We start from the raw sequence: 15,333 nt of genomic DNA on the forward strand, positions 1-15,333 counted from the left end.
GAAGAAAATGGACGATACTGAAAGTGTCAGGGTTAGCAATTTCTACATTTTAATGTCATGCTATTAGCTTTACTAGCTGTGGCACAAGCCTGAAATACCGATACTAACATTGTAAACATTTCATATGCCAGAATGGTACCAGGATTAATCACTAAAGGAGCGTTCATATGAAAACTTGAGAAAAATTGTATTTCTATTTATTGATCTATCGGAGTTCCATTAACTTATATAGGAACTAAGGGCCATATGTGCAAACAAATTTTCCCATAGACACAGAATGGGTAAAATCCTTTGGTACATCTGGCCCTTAGTCTTCTACATCCTTTGTCTGTATGGTCATTGGTCATATAGTTCCTTGGTAACTTGCTATATCGTTATACTGTGTATCAGGAGGTACTTTATCCCATTTATAATCAATCATAGCCATTTTATCAATTCCAGAAAGATAACATGCTGAGTGACTTTATCAGAATTCAGCCCTGGCTCTTCAGCACATATGTAATTAATCTTGTGCTTTTTCTGTTTATAGACATGATTTATATGTTATAATAATTTTTGTTTCTTGTGTATTTTTCTGTAGGAGCGTGTTCCAGACAGTCCTTCTCCTGCTCCCTCACTTGAAGAGGGCAGACGGCCAGGCAGCCACCCATCATCTCATCGAAGTAGTAGCGTGTCTAGTTCTCCAGCACGGACTGAAAGCTCATCTGATCGAATCCGTAGGTCCTAAACTGACTTTGACACATAGTTACATTAAACATTGTAGAGAGGATCACCAATCCATTATCTGATCTCCATAAATATTTGCAAATCTCAGAGAATTTTTCAAAGTAGAGATACAATAGCATGGTAAAATATTATCAATTGTGTGAAATGCTATACTATAACATTAGCGGCCACTGCCAAAGGCTCTAATTGTTAGTAATGGCCCTGTTCTTATAAGGTGGAGCAGGGAATTTAACAACTGGGAGGCCCACAGCTATAATATTTTTAGGATATTCACCAACTAAGGGTAGAATACTGTAAATATATAGGGGAAAAAAAAGAAAAATAAGCATTGGGATGTGGAGCTGAATGTTTATACCATCCATTATTGACCCTGTGCCACTTCATTACTGTTGGGGTGATAAGGGTTTTACAGAAGTAGGTTGAACAATTTCACAGATCTTCCAGTCCAAGCTTGCAGTTAAACCCCAAGTAAAAAAGCACTTTCATTTTCTATAGTAATACACAAATACTTTAATATTACAGTTTTTTTTATTAATAAGTGATCGAAACACTAAACATTTTCTACTAACTTGAGAAAAGACAATGTAATGTCTATTTTGGAATAAAAAGTGAACAAATACCTCTCAAATCAGTTTAAAAAATGAGAGAAGTAATGTTTGGAGTCCCATGTGAAAATAACACATTTACATTGGGAGATATCATCCATAAAGTAAATTATTATTGAACTTTACCCTTTTCCTATATGAGGAGACTTTTATGTTTGTAGAGTATGTAAGGCAATATGCCAATATTATTTGTTATTGATTAGACCATTAGTGGATTTAGGCATATTGTTTATCGTATTGAGATATTGTGAATCTTTAGCTACAAGCTAGTTAACCTACTAGAGTTGCCGCTTTCTAAAAAGACTGGCATTCACATAGACATATAGGTGTAAATTCAAGTAGAAAGATTGACACACATGCATGCACTTGCACACAGTGGTATGTGTTGTATTCCCTAGATTTATTATTCACTCAAGAGTGCCTTATTTTGATACACATTCACTTTGTTCAAAGGGTATATGTGTTATTCTACCCAATATTGATCCCAGTTGATTCTGTAGATGTGTAAAAATTAAAATGAATATTCACAAGCACCAAAAATCGTGAGGGTTCAACAACTTTTTCTTTCCAGCCACTCTGCCTCATTGCTTCTCCTGGGACTCACTGCAATTCTACCATGGAACTCTTTTAAAACCAGGTGAAAAAAAACATATATTTCCAAATCTTGTCTATCGAACTAATAGATTATTTCCATAATTATTTCAATCATTTATTTTTTCTAGATTAAAAACTTCCCACAAGAGTGTGTCAAATTTGATAATGCCAGTTGATTTTCTTTTACATTTGAAAAGTTATGAAGGATTATTTTAGTGATTATTTTGCTAAAAGCTCTGAAATGTTATTGCTGGTTCTTTTGCATTGGAACCCTTTATATGTACATATGTTTTTAGGTTCAGTAAAAAGGGCAGAGGTAAAGCCTATGCCATTGCCATTATTTAAATATACTAACTGTCCAAGGAAGCTCAACAACATTTGTTGTAAGATATGTGTAAGACATAGGGTTATTAGTTGGGAGCAATAGAAGCCCCACTCAAATAATAAACACAATCCTTCTCAGGGTGAACCACAAAAGTAACTAAATTAAGCTGTGCTTAGCCATCTGGTAGATTGGCACTTAAGTAGTCAGGCATAATTTGAAGGCAATGTGTAAAGTATTTATGCAGCACTCCAAGAGTAATAAAGTGAAAAATCCCAAACAAATTAAAAAAAATAGAGCACATTTCAAGGATTGTATTAATTATTTGATTGGGGTTTCCACTTTTCTCACCTAATGACCCAATGTCTTATATTATGCAACACAAGATTGGTAGAAAGGTGGCGTTTCAAGTAGTAGGGCATTTTTAGCATGATTTAGATTTTTTATGTGCATTTTCTAGTAAACTCAATGGATGACTCTGTGTACGTCACATGCAGGATTCTAATACTATTCCAAATCACTTGCACATTTAGAGTGTTCATAATGTAAAATAAGTGGGGTTCATTTCTCAAATTAAAAATGTACTGGATCAAAAACAATCCTTGCATTTAAATAATGACATCTTCTGGAGGCACAGCAAGAGAACAAGTAACTGTATAAAGATAGATTCAAAAGATCTTTGGTAAATTCAGAGGTTACTAAATTTTCCAATGCAAGCAGATCATAATCTGCTTGATTAAAACAAACTAATTAAAAGACTGCATTTTACATAAATGTGTGTACTTCCAGCAATTCACCATATACAAATAAACAGTAATATCTAAATCTGGAAATATTAGTTTGTTAAAGAGCCTTCTGATATGCTGATTGCAAGTTCTTCTGAGTTGAAATGTTATACCTTATTTAACTACATGTTGACAAGATATCTTGCATGATTTACGTCTATGCAGTCAATCCCATGTAGCACTCAGCAGCTTGTTTTCCTTCTTGTTAGTTTACAAGCATGCAGTAGCTGTGTTGTCATGAATGTATATTCACAAAACTGCCAGGGGTAGAGGATCTGACAACCCAAATCAACTTCATAATATCACAGATTTGCCACACATGCCCTGCTCATCTCAGTAAATGTGTCTTATCTGCTACTGAGATGATAGAGGAAGAGCAAACACTTGAAAATACTCATTTTCAAATTCCAGGCCTACTGTGGCTCAAAATATTTCATTGCTGGCGAAAACACACCAGACTGAGAAATCAGCCTGAATTTAGGAAGTCATATTAATTTTCTCTCCACTGACTTTTTTCAGAACATTTTACACAATACAGTTTCAATATTATTGTGTTGCATAGTCCTGAAATGGCAGAAAGCAAGGAGATGGCATAGGTCAGGTTAATATTTGTTCCAGTATATGTAATGGTAATATTTAGACCCTTAGAATACTTTTCTGATATAATCATTATCCCCTTTCGTAAACCCAAAAATATTCTTTAAACTATATAGTTTATTTGGCATAGCTAAAAAAAAGTGTTCAGAACTAGAAGAAAGACAAATTATTAAGCTATAATTTCCACATATTTTACCTTCAAAATATGACATTAGCCAAGTGAGCTTCTAAATCTCTATTTTTACTTGATGCAGCAAAGTTGATGGCATTGCTAGGTTAATTTATGATTACTGATTTGGTGCAATTTCAGTAGATAGCATTGTATCATCTCATTAGTTATTGCTGCATTATTTAGAATCACTAGAAGAAATGCCATAAAGGAAAATAGTTGTTATTTTGCAACACATGTTATTATTGATGTACAAAGCAAGCAAAATCACTGATCATATTACTCCTTGATATCCAACAGCAGTACATCAGAATGGACTTTCCATGAACCAGATGTTGATGAGTTTATCACCAAATGTCCTGCCAGGGCCAAAAGAGGGAGATCTTGCCGGCCATGATGTTGGACATGAGACAAAAAGAATTCACATTGAAAAAGGTAACGTGCTATACAAGCTGGATACAATACTGAATAATGGGTGCTGTGTATTGAAGAATTACAAAAATGTTCATGCTTATATACTATTTGATGAGAGTAATGTTTAGTACAAAAACAAAACCTAAATTTTACTTGGTCTAACAGGTTTAAAGTCTGTTTCAAAACAGAAATAATATGTTATCTCTTAACATATTCAACATTTGACACATTGCATGTTGTCAGTCTGCATATGAGTTATTACGGAATAACAGTGGCTTGGGTATTAAATGCAGTCAATTGAAAAACTGGAGAAGTAGTTTCTTTTGTCATCAGTCAATGATTTCTTTTCACTAGCCTGCATTTTATGCATCTTAAACAGTGCTGAATGTTTGTATTTCAATTAATATCATGCAAATTCTGCATTGTTTATGCTGGCAGAGGAAATATTAAGTGTGTCCAACAGGGACAATTATGCAGTAGACCATCACCATTTTATGTATATGTTATTTCTTTCTATTAGAACTATATGTGTTTTATGTTTTTCATTCAATAAATTATTGTAATAGTTCATTTGCACTCAGAAGACATAAAAATAACCACATCTGTTTTTTATCAACATATGCTGTTCAGCATGTGGTAGAAGTATAGTTTAAAAACCACACAAACAATGCTTTAAGACACTTTTTTTGACTCTGGATGGAAAACCCCTTTTCTTTTGCCACAGAATGAAAGAAATGTGTTATCAAGAACAAAGCAATATTAGATAGAAACATATTATTCTGAAATGTAAACATTGTTACTAGGGAGGCAGAACCATCCATGAATAGAGCCTGTACTAGATACCTGACAAAACATCTTCCATTTAGTACAACCTATATTTCAGAGATCAGATTTAAAGTTTCAATGTAGGGCAGCAGGTGAGTGTTAAGTTACACAAAGCTTATACACCCTGCTTATAATGAAGTATGCTGTTCAACTCTTCATTATTTTGTGATCCAGTTCTGATTTTGATTAAAAGTCATAGTCATTTGACCTAGTTCTTAAAACCTTTTTATATTATGGAGAGTCATGGTGACCACAAGGGGTATAGCGTAGTCTGTGAGATTCAAGGGTGTGAATCTCAAATTTACCACCTAAAAATGCAGTGGGTGGCATGGTGAATAGCTAAAAAGACCAAGGTTTGGGATGAACTGTTCCCGTTAGGGGCAGGTTCAGTACTAATTTGCACTATGTGGGATTCTGGAGCTGATTTAGAGTTTGTTAGACAGGGCACTCAATTGTAACAGTGGCCGAGTACCCTGTCTGTTAAACTCAAGGTCTGTCCTCCCGACCTTGAGTAAGGTGGGCTTCAAGTTTTATGCTGATGGAGTAAAGCTTCCTCCGTCAATGCAAAACGTCCTCTGCTGGCCTGACGGAGTAGGGGCCATTCAAAGTCAGCCATTCAACTGTCTGTCCTATTTAAAGTGGATGGTTGAATGGCTTTTATTTAACTGTTGGTCACTGCTGATAGTAGAAAACAAGCATTTACAATGCAATAGGTCTTGTATTTGTTAGAGCTATTGGCATTGGAAATTCATAACTGGACTTTTCTTGCCACATAAACTGGTCAACCATGCCTCAAAACTTTGTCTTTTTCTGCCATATAATTCTAGTGACCCTGCATTTAACTAAACAACTTCCATTTACCTTCTTCCTGTATCTGCAGCAAAAAAATGAAAATGTTGCCATTTAGCTTCCTTATTTAAATCTGTCATGCTAATTCCAAAAGAATACCACTTTCACCACCCCACCATCAGAGTTGCTGGCTGGCTAACACAATTCCCCTAAAAAGACACAGGACAGCCACAGAGGAGAAATAAACTAGACTGGCCCCCAAACATATTAAGAATGTTCAAACAGTCATAGTTTAATAAGGATGTCAAGTTGGCCTGAATTATGACCATAATTGTAATAGGGAGATACTATTAAAACAGATACAATTATCCTATAAACCTTTATCAGAAATAATCTTTTAGCATTAGACTGTAATGCTCAAAATAGCCCCTAGAAGGCACCATAACAAATATATCATTTGTAAGAAACATGGTCGTGTAACCATATTGTTAGCCCCTAGAGGGCATAATCCCATGACAAAAAAACAGGAGAATGTAATGCAGTGTAACCATATACTTAGCCCCTAGAGGGTGTTTTAGGGCTAACAGGCCTACTGCAATGATATTACAAACAAGGCCTTAAAAAAAAAGGTTCTCCTAGCTGTAAAAAGTTCTAACCATGAGAAAGCTTAAAAACACTAAATGGTGGGAGGGGTTAATATTTTGGGGTCCCCACTAACCTACTGTGGGGAACCAGAAATGATATAGACAGAAAGAGAGTTTTGAAGGTGGTCCCATCGCCGTAGGAGCACAAGAGGCTGAGCAAAATAGTTTTTTTTAAATAATGCCCTGCAAAGCATTATTTGGCAGGTTTTTGTGCCACGAATATTACAGTATGTTGACTGCAATGCTCAGAACAGCCCTTAGAGAACGCCATAATAAAAATAGCATTTGGAAGAAACATGGTCATGTAACCATCCAGACAACTCTTAGAGATCATAACCACTTGATTAAAGAATGGAGGGAAAATAATACAGTGTAACCATATATTTGGCTCATAGAGAGCGCCCATAAGACACAACTTCTCTCACCTCTAAAACAAAAGTTCCAGCCCTGAGAGAGATTAAGAAGATAAGGAATGGTGGTAGTGGTTATTATATTGGAGTCCACATTATCATCGATTGGGGAGCCAGAGATGATGCAGACAGAAAGAGCACATTGTGGTCAATGTTTTGAAGTTGGTCCCACAGCCTAGGACCAGCACAGGCTGAGTTATAAGCAAAACATTTTTGGAAAAGTAATGCCCTGCAAAGCATTATGGGGCAGGTTTCTGTGCCATGAATATTTTAGTATGTTGATATGACTGCAAAGCTTAGGACAGCCCCTAGAGAACACCACAATGAAAATAGCATTTGTAAGAAACATCATGTAACTATATAGCTAGCCCCTAGAGAGCATAACCACACAAAAATGGCATTAAATAAAGCAGTGTGACCATATATTTATCCCCTGAAGAGCATAATGTATTGCACATTTTTAGAGATAGCAGGCCTATAGCAATGATATTACTAACAAGGCCCTTAAAACAGAAGCTATTCCCAACTGCAAAACAAACTTTCCAGCCATGAGAACACTTACAAAGGCACTGAATGGTGGGAGGGGTTATTATTTTGGGGTCCCCAATAACCTAGTGCAGGGACCCAGAGATGATGTAGACAGAAAGAACACACCATAGTGAACATTGTGTAGGTGGTCCCATTGTCCTGGGACCAACACAGACGTAGTTATGAGCAACCATGTTTTGTAAAAGTAAAGCCCTGCAAACATTATGAAGTGAGTTTCCCGAGTGCAGTTAATTTTATATTATCAACTCTACCGCTGTGCCGGGAGAGCCACTTTTGCTTTGAGGATTTCTGTTTTACGTAAAGCATTTACCAATTTCAAATGTTTTAAGGTGAGAGCCACAATAAATTATGCTGATCAGGTAACTGTGAACAATATGACCAGCGCTCCAATACCGCTGATCGAGTTCACTCTGTTGTGCCTGTTCATGCTGTGAGCACCATGGCCAACATACAGCACGAATGAAAGAGACAAAATAAAAAAAAATAGTTTGCCATGCTGAATTATATCGCCAATCATGCAATAATCCATGTAAATAGGGCAGTCTGCAAGGCGTGACAAAAACAGTCTCAAGGCGGGACAAATATAAAGCATTTACCAATGACGTCAAATGGTTTTTGAAAGGCAAGCCCAGGAGCCAATGAAAGTGATGGGCATGAGATGGGCATGGTTAAATCCACAATACTTATAACTGGTCAAAGTGCTTGCCCGCTTGACCTAAAAAGAATAATGCCCCTTACACCATGGGAGGAAACTCTCATTGTGCAGGGCCAACTCCCGCTTTAGGAGTTTCTTTTTGAAAAATAAAAAATAAATGTCAATAAGTTTGATGGCTTACTGCCATGTTTGAGGGAGCCACTTTTAAACTTTTCCTACATTGACAGTAACCATCATGACTGTGGATCCTGTCGGCTAGTGGACATCTCTAAATTTGGTGCGACTGAAAGCAGTCCTCTGCACCCAGCCTTTCTTTTCAACTTCCAAACTGTAAATCAGGTCCTCTGTCTAGAGGGGCAGAGTAGGTGAAAAACTATAGATTCGAATACTATCCTGAGCACCTGCCAGTGGTTAGACTATTTGCAAGCCTTCATCTCATCACCTTCTAATTGCCAGTAGTATGTGTGGAAACCTGAGTCTAGGGCTGCTTTCCTAGCTTACTACTGCCACAGGTTCGTGAATTCCAGAAGTTGCAGTTTTGCATCCATTCAAGGAGTACTCATATGAGTGTAGATTTACTATTTTTGGCTAAATCAATCACTATAAATATATATATATATATGTATATATATATATATAAATATATATATATGCAGACAAATGGTCCAATAGAAAGTTCAGCGGTGCACTCTACTGCTAAACCCTCTGAATTAAGACTGCATTTTGGGAGCTTTTTGGAGTGCAGTGAATATTTTCACATTTGAGTATATATATAAAAAAATTGATTTGAAATTGATGTGGAGACGACTATTTGAAATAATTGTAATTTAACATCTTTTAACTATCTATTTAAATATTGATATTTATTTATATATAAGCATCATTGAAAATAATTATCCAAAAATTGATATTCTTATATTAGGGAGTCAAATGTAATTATTGGTAGATATATATGAATATAATGATATCGTTTTGATATTCATATATGGTTGCTGTTTAGCTATTGCAATAAGAAAGTAACAACGTTTTAAGATGGACGCCTCTTTTTCGTTATATACATTGTGTTGCTGTAATCAAAAAAGGACTACACTAGATAATTGATGTGTGCAAAAATGTCAGCCAATGTCCAGTTGAAGGCGTTTGCCGAAACGCATTGACATTTGGCCGAGACAGCGTGATTGAGAATTATTGTTCTGTCTTGAACTTCAGATATATATTTTTCTACAATAAACAGTTGACAAACTTCATATATATCTTTTTGAATAATTTTTTCATCTTTCAGTCACATACGATCCTTGGGACATTGTGCAGCCATCCAGTGATTAATAAACTTTTCACTGTTTTTTTTTATTTTATATATGTATATGTATTAGTTCCTGATCACAAAAATGATCTGGTTAAAACTTCTTAGTGAAATCAGGGGTTAAAGAAAAACAAAGCATAGACATAGCAGGCCAGACTAAGGCCCCCCAACTCACTTCAAACAGCAACCCTCCCTCCTTACCTGAAACTGCACCCCTAGTAACCACACAACACATTCATGATGCAGGCCATGGTGTATTTTCTTTGGGGCCCGGTGCTCTTTATATGGGTGCTGAGGAACAGGTACCCAAACCAGGTAGTTAATGGGTCAGAAACATGCACTGAATTTAATAATAATCATTGGTTTAGCATGTTTATCATTTGCATTGTTATATGTTAAGATGGTGGGTGTGTATAGAACATGTTTATCAGATGTGTCAGTACTTTATGGTATTAAATATACTGCTTTAGGAGAAACACATAGGGGTTTCTCTGGGTTTGAAAGCATTGCTTGCATTAGATAGAGTAGGGGGATGGTGATTTTGTCAAATTCTAATCACAGGTACTGGGATATGCTGAAATGTTACACTGCAGATGGTCCCTTGTAAAAAATCCTCAACAAGCACTGGGCTTGTTTTTTGTAGTGACCCGGGTACCTGCCACCTCTTTAAAAGTTCCTCTAGAAAGACTGTTGAAAGCCACATTCCTTTAGAGCAGAATTTAAAAAATGTTTGATTCTACAGGTTTACCTCCACAGATTGGCATACTGTGGCAAAATATCTTCCCCTTCTTTATTGCATTGAAAATTCCTGAATGCTCACTAGACCTTGAATTAAGCTTACATTTTCTCTCCCTTGTTGATTTTGAATGTACTTCTCCTCGTCTTCTACCATATGCATGCCTCTTGTGTATAAAGGCTACTTTAAGACTCACACCTCCTTTAATATCTTTTTGAAACCCTATCCCTGCAGTCTTAAAAATATTAATTCTAGCAAGCATTTGCTTCTCACATAGCTTTCTCTAAAGATCATTCCTAGTACATGTGTGGAATGGATTCCTTTAGCATGCAAGACTAACTCAGTAATCAATGGACTGACCACTAACTCTGGACTCCCGGGTTGGGTGATACTTACTGTAAAGCACTTCTAAGCCTCACCAGGGGTAATGAGCACTATATAAATGTAAGTTTAATTCCATATTACACTATCAGAGAATTATATTTTGCTATTATTTTCACAAAGTATATCACAGGATAAATACTTATTACGGGTATTGAAATACAAATCATGCTTGATGAAGTTCATTTAGCTGGAGGAAGTGGGAGGGGATGGGTTAACCTACACTCTCATTCCACTTCCCTTCAAACCCATGCCCTAAAACAATGATGCATAATCATGCCTATGAGGGAGGGAGAAATCAAAGAAGATGATTGTGTGAATTATGAGGAAACAATGCTGTAGTCCCTAGTAGTCCATCCCACCACATTCATATTTATGCCTGTCCTATAGTGCCATAAAACACATAATCAGCATTTGAGCTGGGGGTAAGGCATGTTTAACAGAGTGCTGGGCAGGAGGTGGAAGGTCATGGCACCAAAAGGGGCAATAATAGAAATAGGTATTTTCTTAGATTGAGGCAGAGAAGGCCTTTGCTATCCCCATTGAAATGTTCAGTCATGGAACTTCAGCGTTTTGCAGGACAGACCACAAAGTTGACATATTATCCGTTTATATATCGTTTTTACCAAATTCAAGCTAAGTTAAGAACACATAACCAAACAAAATACTTTAAAAAAAGTATACAATTTAACTTTAATATTATGTAATTATTACCCAGCAAAATTATACAAATGAAATCTACACAAGGAACTATGTGTTCGAGAATATGTTGAGGGTTATGTTATGTCAGGTTATACTATGACATGTCATGTCATGTTATATTATGATACAAAATTTGTATAGTGCATTATTGCAATTTGTATGGTCATAAAGAGACTTGGGACGTACAAGATGTCTGTCTTCGAAAATTGTTTTGTATTTTGAGAATGAAGGGCATTATCAATTTTGACACCTATTCTTCAATGTTTGATGATATGCCTCATCCTTGTAAAAGGCCCTCCTGGGAATTGTGGTGATTATTTGCACTGTAAATCTTTGGAAATGGTGTATTTTATATACAAGGGTATGTTAATATGTGTATGTCATGGATTCACTGACAGAAAAAAGTCTGAAAGAAAGGAGGAGTTTACTTAATAATAATAATTAAACTTGTCAAGCATCCTTAACACTCAATACAGCCATTACCAGACAAACGATAATCAAAGCTCTGTATGTCTCTTAGCTCTCCCTTTGGTAGTGTGACTGAGCCTAGGCATGTTGTTTCAGGAGCCGTTGTGGGATACAACATAAAGTTTTGAACAATGCAAAACCACCAGGCAATTTGGATATTAAAGTTTAAACAGTGGTGCATAAATACGCTATTAGTGCAGTATCTATGTGCCCCTACATTTTTAAAGGTATAATTAGGAGCAAGCATGATTAAAATGAAGTTAACAATTTATGGGGATAGTATTTCATACTTTATAATATGCATTTATTATAGGGCTTTAGTAAAGCCTTTATGACAAAACACTGTTCTGAAATTCTTCAAAGTTTTTTATGATCAGTTTTTCAAGGTTCATATCTAGAAATGGCCAGGTATCGATGGCAGCGTGCTTGCATTTTTTGGATTTCTATCCCACAAAATATTTTTCACTCACTTTTATTGATTTAGTCATAGTTGCGTTCAACAACTTCTTGTATTTTCTCATGCAGGATGCTGCTTCCCTAGGTGAGTGAAACCATCTCTCTCAGTTAGTGCCTTTGAAGATGATGTAAAAATTGTCTTCAAGACTCCAAATCAACGTGAGTGCTCTTTGGCTTTTCTAGAACAGTGCCTCCAAATTACATGGAGCTCAGTTGTGATAAAGGTGGTCATTCTAACCCTGGCGGTAAAAACCGCCAGGGCGAATGACCGCGGTAGCACCGCCAACAGGCTGGCGGTGCACCGCTGGGCATTCTGACGGCGGCGGTTTAGCCGCGGCCAGAAACGGAAAGTCGGCGGTGTACCGCCGACTTTCCGCTGCCCTTGAGAATCCTCCATGGATTCTGACACCCCCTACCGCCATCCTGTTCCTGGCGGGTCTCCCGCCAGGAACAGGATGGCGGTAGGGGGTGCTGCGGGGCCCCTGGTGGCCCCAAAAAGAATTTCAGTGCCTGCATAGCAGACACTGAAATTCACGACGGGTGCTACTGCACCCGTCGCACTCCAGCAACTCCGCCGGCTCCATTCGGAGCCGGCTTCATCGTTGCTGGGTCTTTCCCGCTGTGCTGGCGGGCGGCCTTTTGGCGGTCGCCCGCCAGCACAGCGGGAAAGCCAGAATGGCCGCCGCGGTCTTGTGACCGCGGTGCGGTCATTTGGCGGTAACCGCATGGTGGGCGGCGACCGCCGCCCGCCGCGGTTAGAATCACCGCCAAAGTGTTTTCTCAGTTAGAGTCATCGCACTACAACTATAAAACATTTGCCTTCAATTTGACAACCAATTATTCAGCCCTGACGTCAAGCAACAAAGGTTCTCTCTGAAAGTAAGGAAGCCCAGGATACACATTTATTCAGACCAGTCTTGTGAGCTTTCACATTAAGAAAGGTGGTGGAATTTAAACAACCGAAATAATCAATGGGAATCTTTTAAACGGAACCGTAATTTTACTTTTACATCAGAGGGCGAATATTGCTTACTATATTCTGAGCATGTGGTTACATGTTAGCATGAATGGAAAATGTCACAAAGGGCAGTAATAATATAGTGGGGGTTGGGCAGAAGGTGCTATGATATAGTCAGAAGTATTGGTGCTAGGGTGTTGGCTAGCATAGATGTACTAGGGTTACGTGGCGCAGAGATGCCTGTGCATATGTAAGCATAATGTGTTATGGCACAGCACTGTGAATAAGCACTAGCATACAGGTAGAAGTGGTAGGATAGAGAGGAGCAGAGATACTAGTTTGTACATAGAGATAAATGCACTAGAGAATAGGTAGTGTAGTGTCCAGATGTAATGAAAACAAATATAATTCAAAGAGAAGAAGGGAACCTGCTGTGGTATAGAAAGATTGAGTTTTTTTCCATGTTCATATTAATGGAATAAAATAGCTGAATATCTGATAGTTCAATGTGACATAAATCTTCAGTGAACAAACTACCACATGGTGATTCAATCTTAGCCATCACCTTTTAGTTTAATAGTTCTAGGTCGATTCAATAAAACCCATTGCCAAACCTTAAAACCCCCTTTTATTACATATGTCACCCCTAAGGTAGGCCCTAGGTAGCCCATTGGGCATGGTGCTGTTTAATTAAAAGGAAGGACATGTACTTTTAAGTTTTACATATTCTGGTAGTAAAAACTCCCGAATTTGTTTTTAAGTACTGTGAGGCCTACCCCTCTCATAGGATAATACTGGGGATTTCCTATTACATTTCATAAGCTGTAATTCCTGAAAGAAAGGAGGTTGATGTGTTGTGTTTTGTACCTATGAAATTGTAATGATAAATCCTCTTTAATGGTAAAGTCAAATTTATTGTTACAATTTTGAAAATGACAATCCAGTCCTGGGCCCTTGGAAGTGGGTATGAAGTGGTGCTCCAATAAAAATCTCTGCATTGATGCCATTGCGCTGCTCGGAACCAGATCCCGATTAGAACCAGCGCCTCTCCATTGAAGCCGATGCATCACCGTTGCAAGGACTGAGGACATCACATCGCAGACAGCACTGTGCATCAACTCCATTTCCAATGCACCTCCAAATTTCTTTGACTCAGAGCCAATGCATCGTCTCCATCCTAATGACTGATGATGTTACATCACCTGCCCTCCTCCCCTGCTTCTCACATCTCCCTCGAAATCGATGCAAACGAGGCTGGTCCCTGTTTCTGTCCCACACTCTATCACAGTTGGCCTGAACTTTTTTATTTGACCCGGTCTAGCATAACCAGATAGTCCCAATTGGAGCTTCAAGCTTTTAAGTACTACAATCCCTTTTATTCTTTAAGGCTTCATTACTCTGATTCTACTTATTGGATTTTTGTTGTTTTGGTTTTGTTGTGCTCATTAAATTATTGTTCTATCCACGTGTGTTATCTGTTTGTGTGGTGTTTTCATGACTTTACTTTTTAAAGGGTTGCTTAAATACTTGACACATTGGGCCTGATTTAGAGTTTTGTGGATGGGCTACTCTGTCACTAATGTGGTGGATATCCCATCTGCCATATTACGATTTCCATAGGAAAATATGAAATCGAAATACAGTGAATGGGATATCTGTCACATTTGTGAAGGAGTAACCCAATGCACCAAACTCTAAATCACGCCCATTGCCTCTTACTTTATGCCTTACAGCTCTGTGCCAAGCTTCCAGGGGGTGAGCATAGTTTAATTTAGGGTGTGCTTGTGACTGACCCTGACTAGGATTGCAGTTCCTCATTGGACATGATGCATACCTCTGCCTCCCAGAAAACCAATTTCTAACACCTTGCTTCTTAAAATTTTTCAGTAAGTCATTGTGAAAATGTCAGTGTTTAATTTGAAGCATCTTACTGCTTCATTAATGTAAACTCTCCCAGCACCACTGTCCCAAAAGCATTCATGGACAGTCTGTACCAAATCATATCACCCACATTGAATATGCTTGCTGTCCTCAGACTCCAAAACTGAAAGACAAACATCAAAGCAATCAAATAATGGAACAAATACATTTTCTACTAGATGAAGTACAACACTTGAACCTAGAAGAACACTGGCAGAAGTATGTGATTGAAGATGTAAAAGCCTATTGCAAGAGCTGTAGGAGGAGCTAATATAATTCGGCCAAAAAAAGCTAACCTGGGTAAAGTCACAGATAAGGCCTAATA

General features: G+C 37.6%; 1 protein-coding gene across 4 annotated transcripts in view; it reads left to right on the forward strand.

Moving 5' to 3' along the window:
• DACH1 (dachshund family transcription factor 1) overlaps positions 1-15,333 on the forward strand; it is a 519,370-nt gene that overhangs the window by 354,812 nt on the left and 149,225 nt on the right. For 2 of the 4 annotated variants that reach the window (XM_069205293.1, XM_069205291.1), the window contains 3 exons: positions 581-716; positions 1,903-1,968; positions 4,099-4,233. In XM_069205293.1, coding sequence (XP_069061394.1) covers positions 581-716; positions 1,903-1,968; positions 4,099-4,233 — 337 coding nt within the window. The remainder of the gene's footprint in view (positions 1-580; positions 717-1,902; positions 1,969-4,098; positions 4,234-15,333) is intronic. The other 2 variants (XM_069205292.1, XM_069205294.1) reach the window with 1 other exon arrangement.

The sequence above is a fragment of the Pleurodeles waltl genome, chromosome 8 (assembly GCF_031143425.1).
Source record: "Pleurodeles waltl isolate 20211129_DDA chromosome 8, aPleWal1.hap1.20221129, whole genome shotgun sequence".
NCBI lineage: Eukaryota > Metazoa > Chordata > Amphibia > Caudata > Salamandridae > Pleurodeles > Pleurodeles waltl.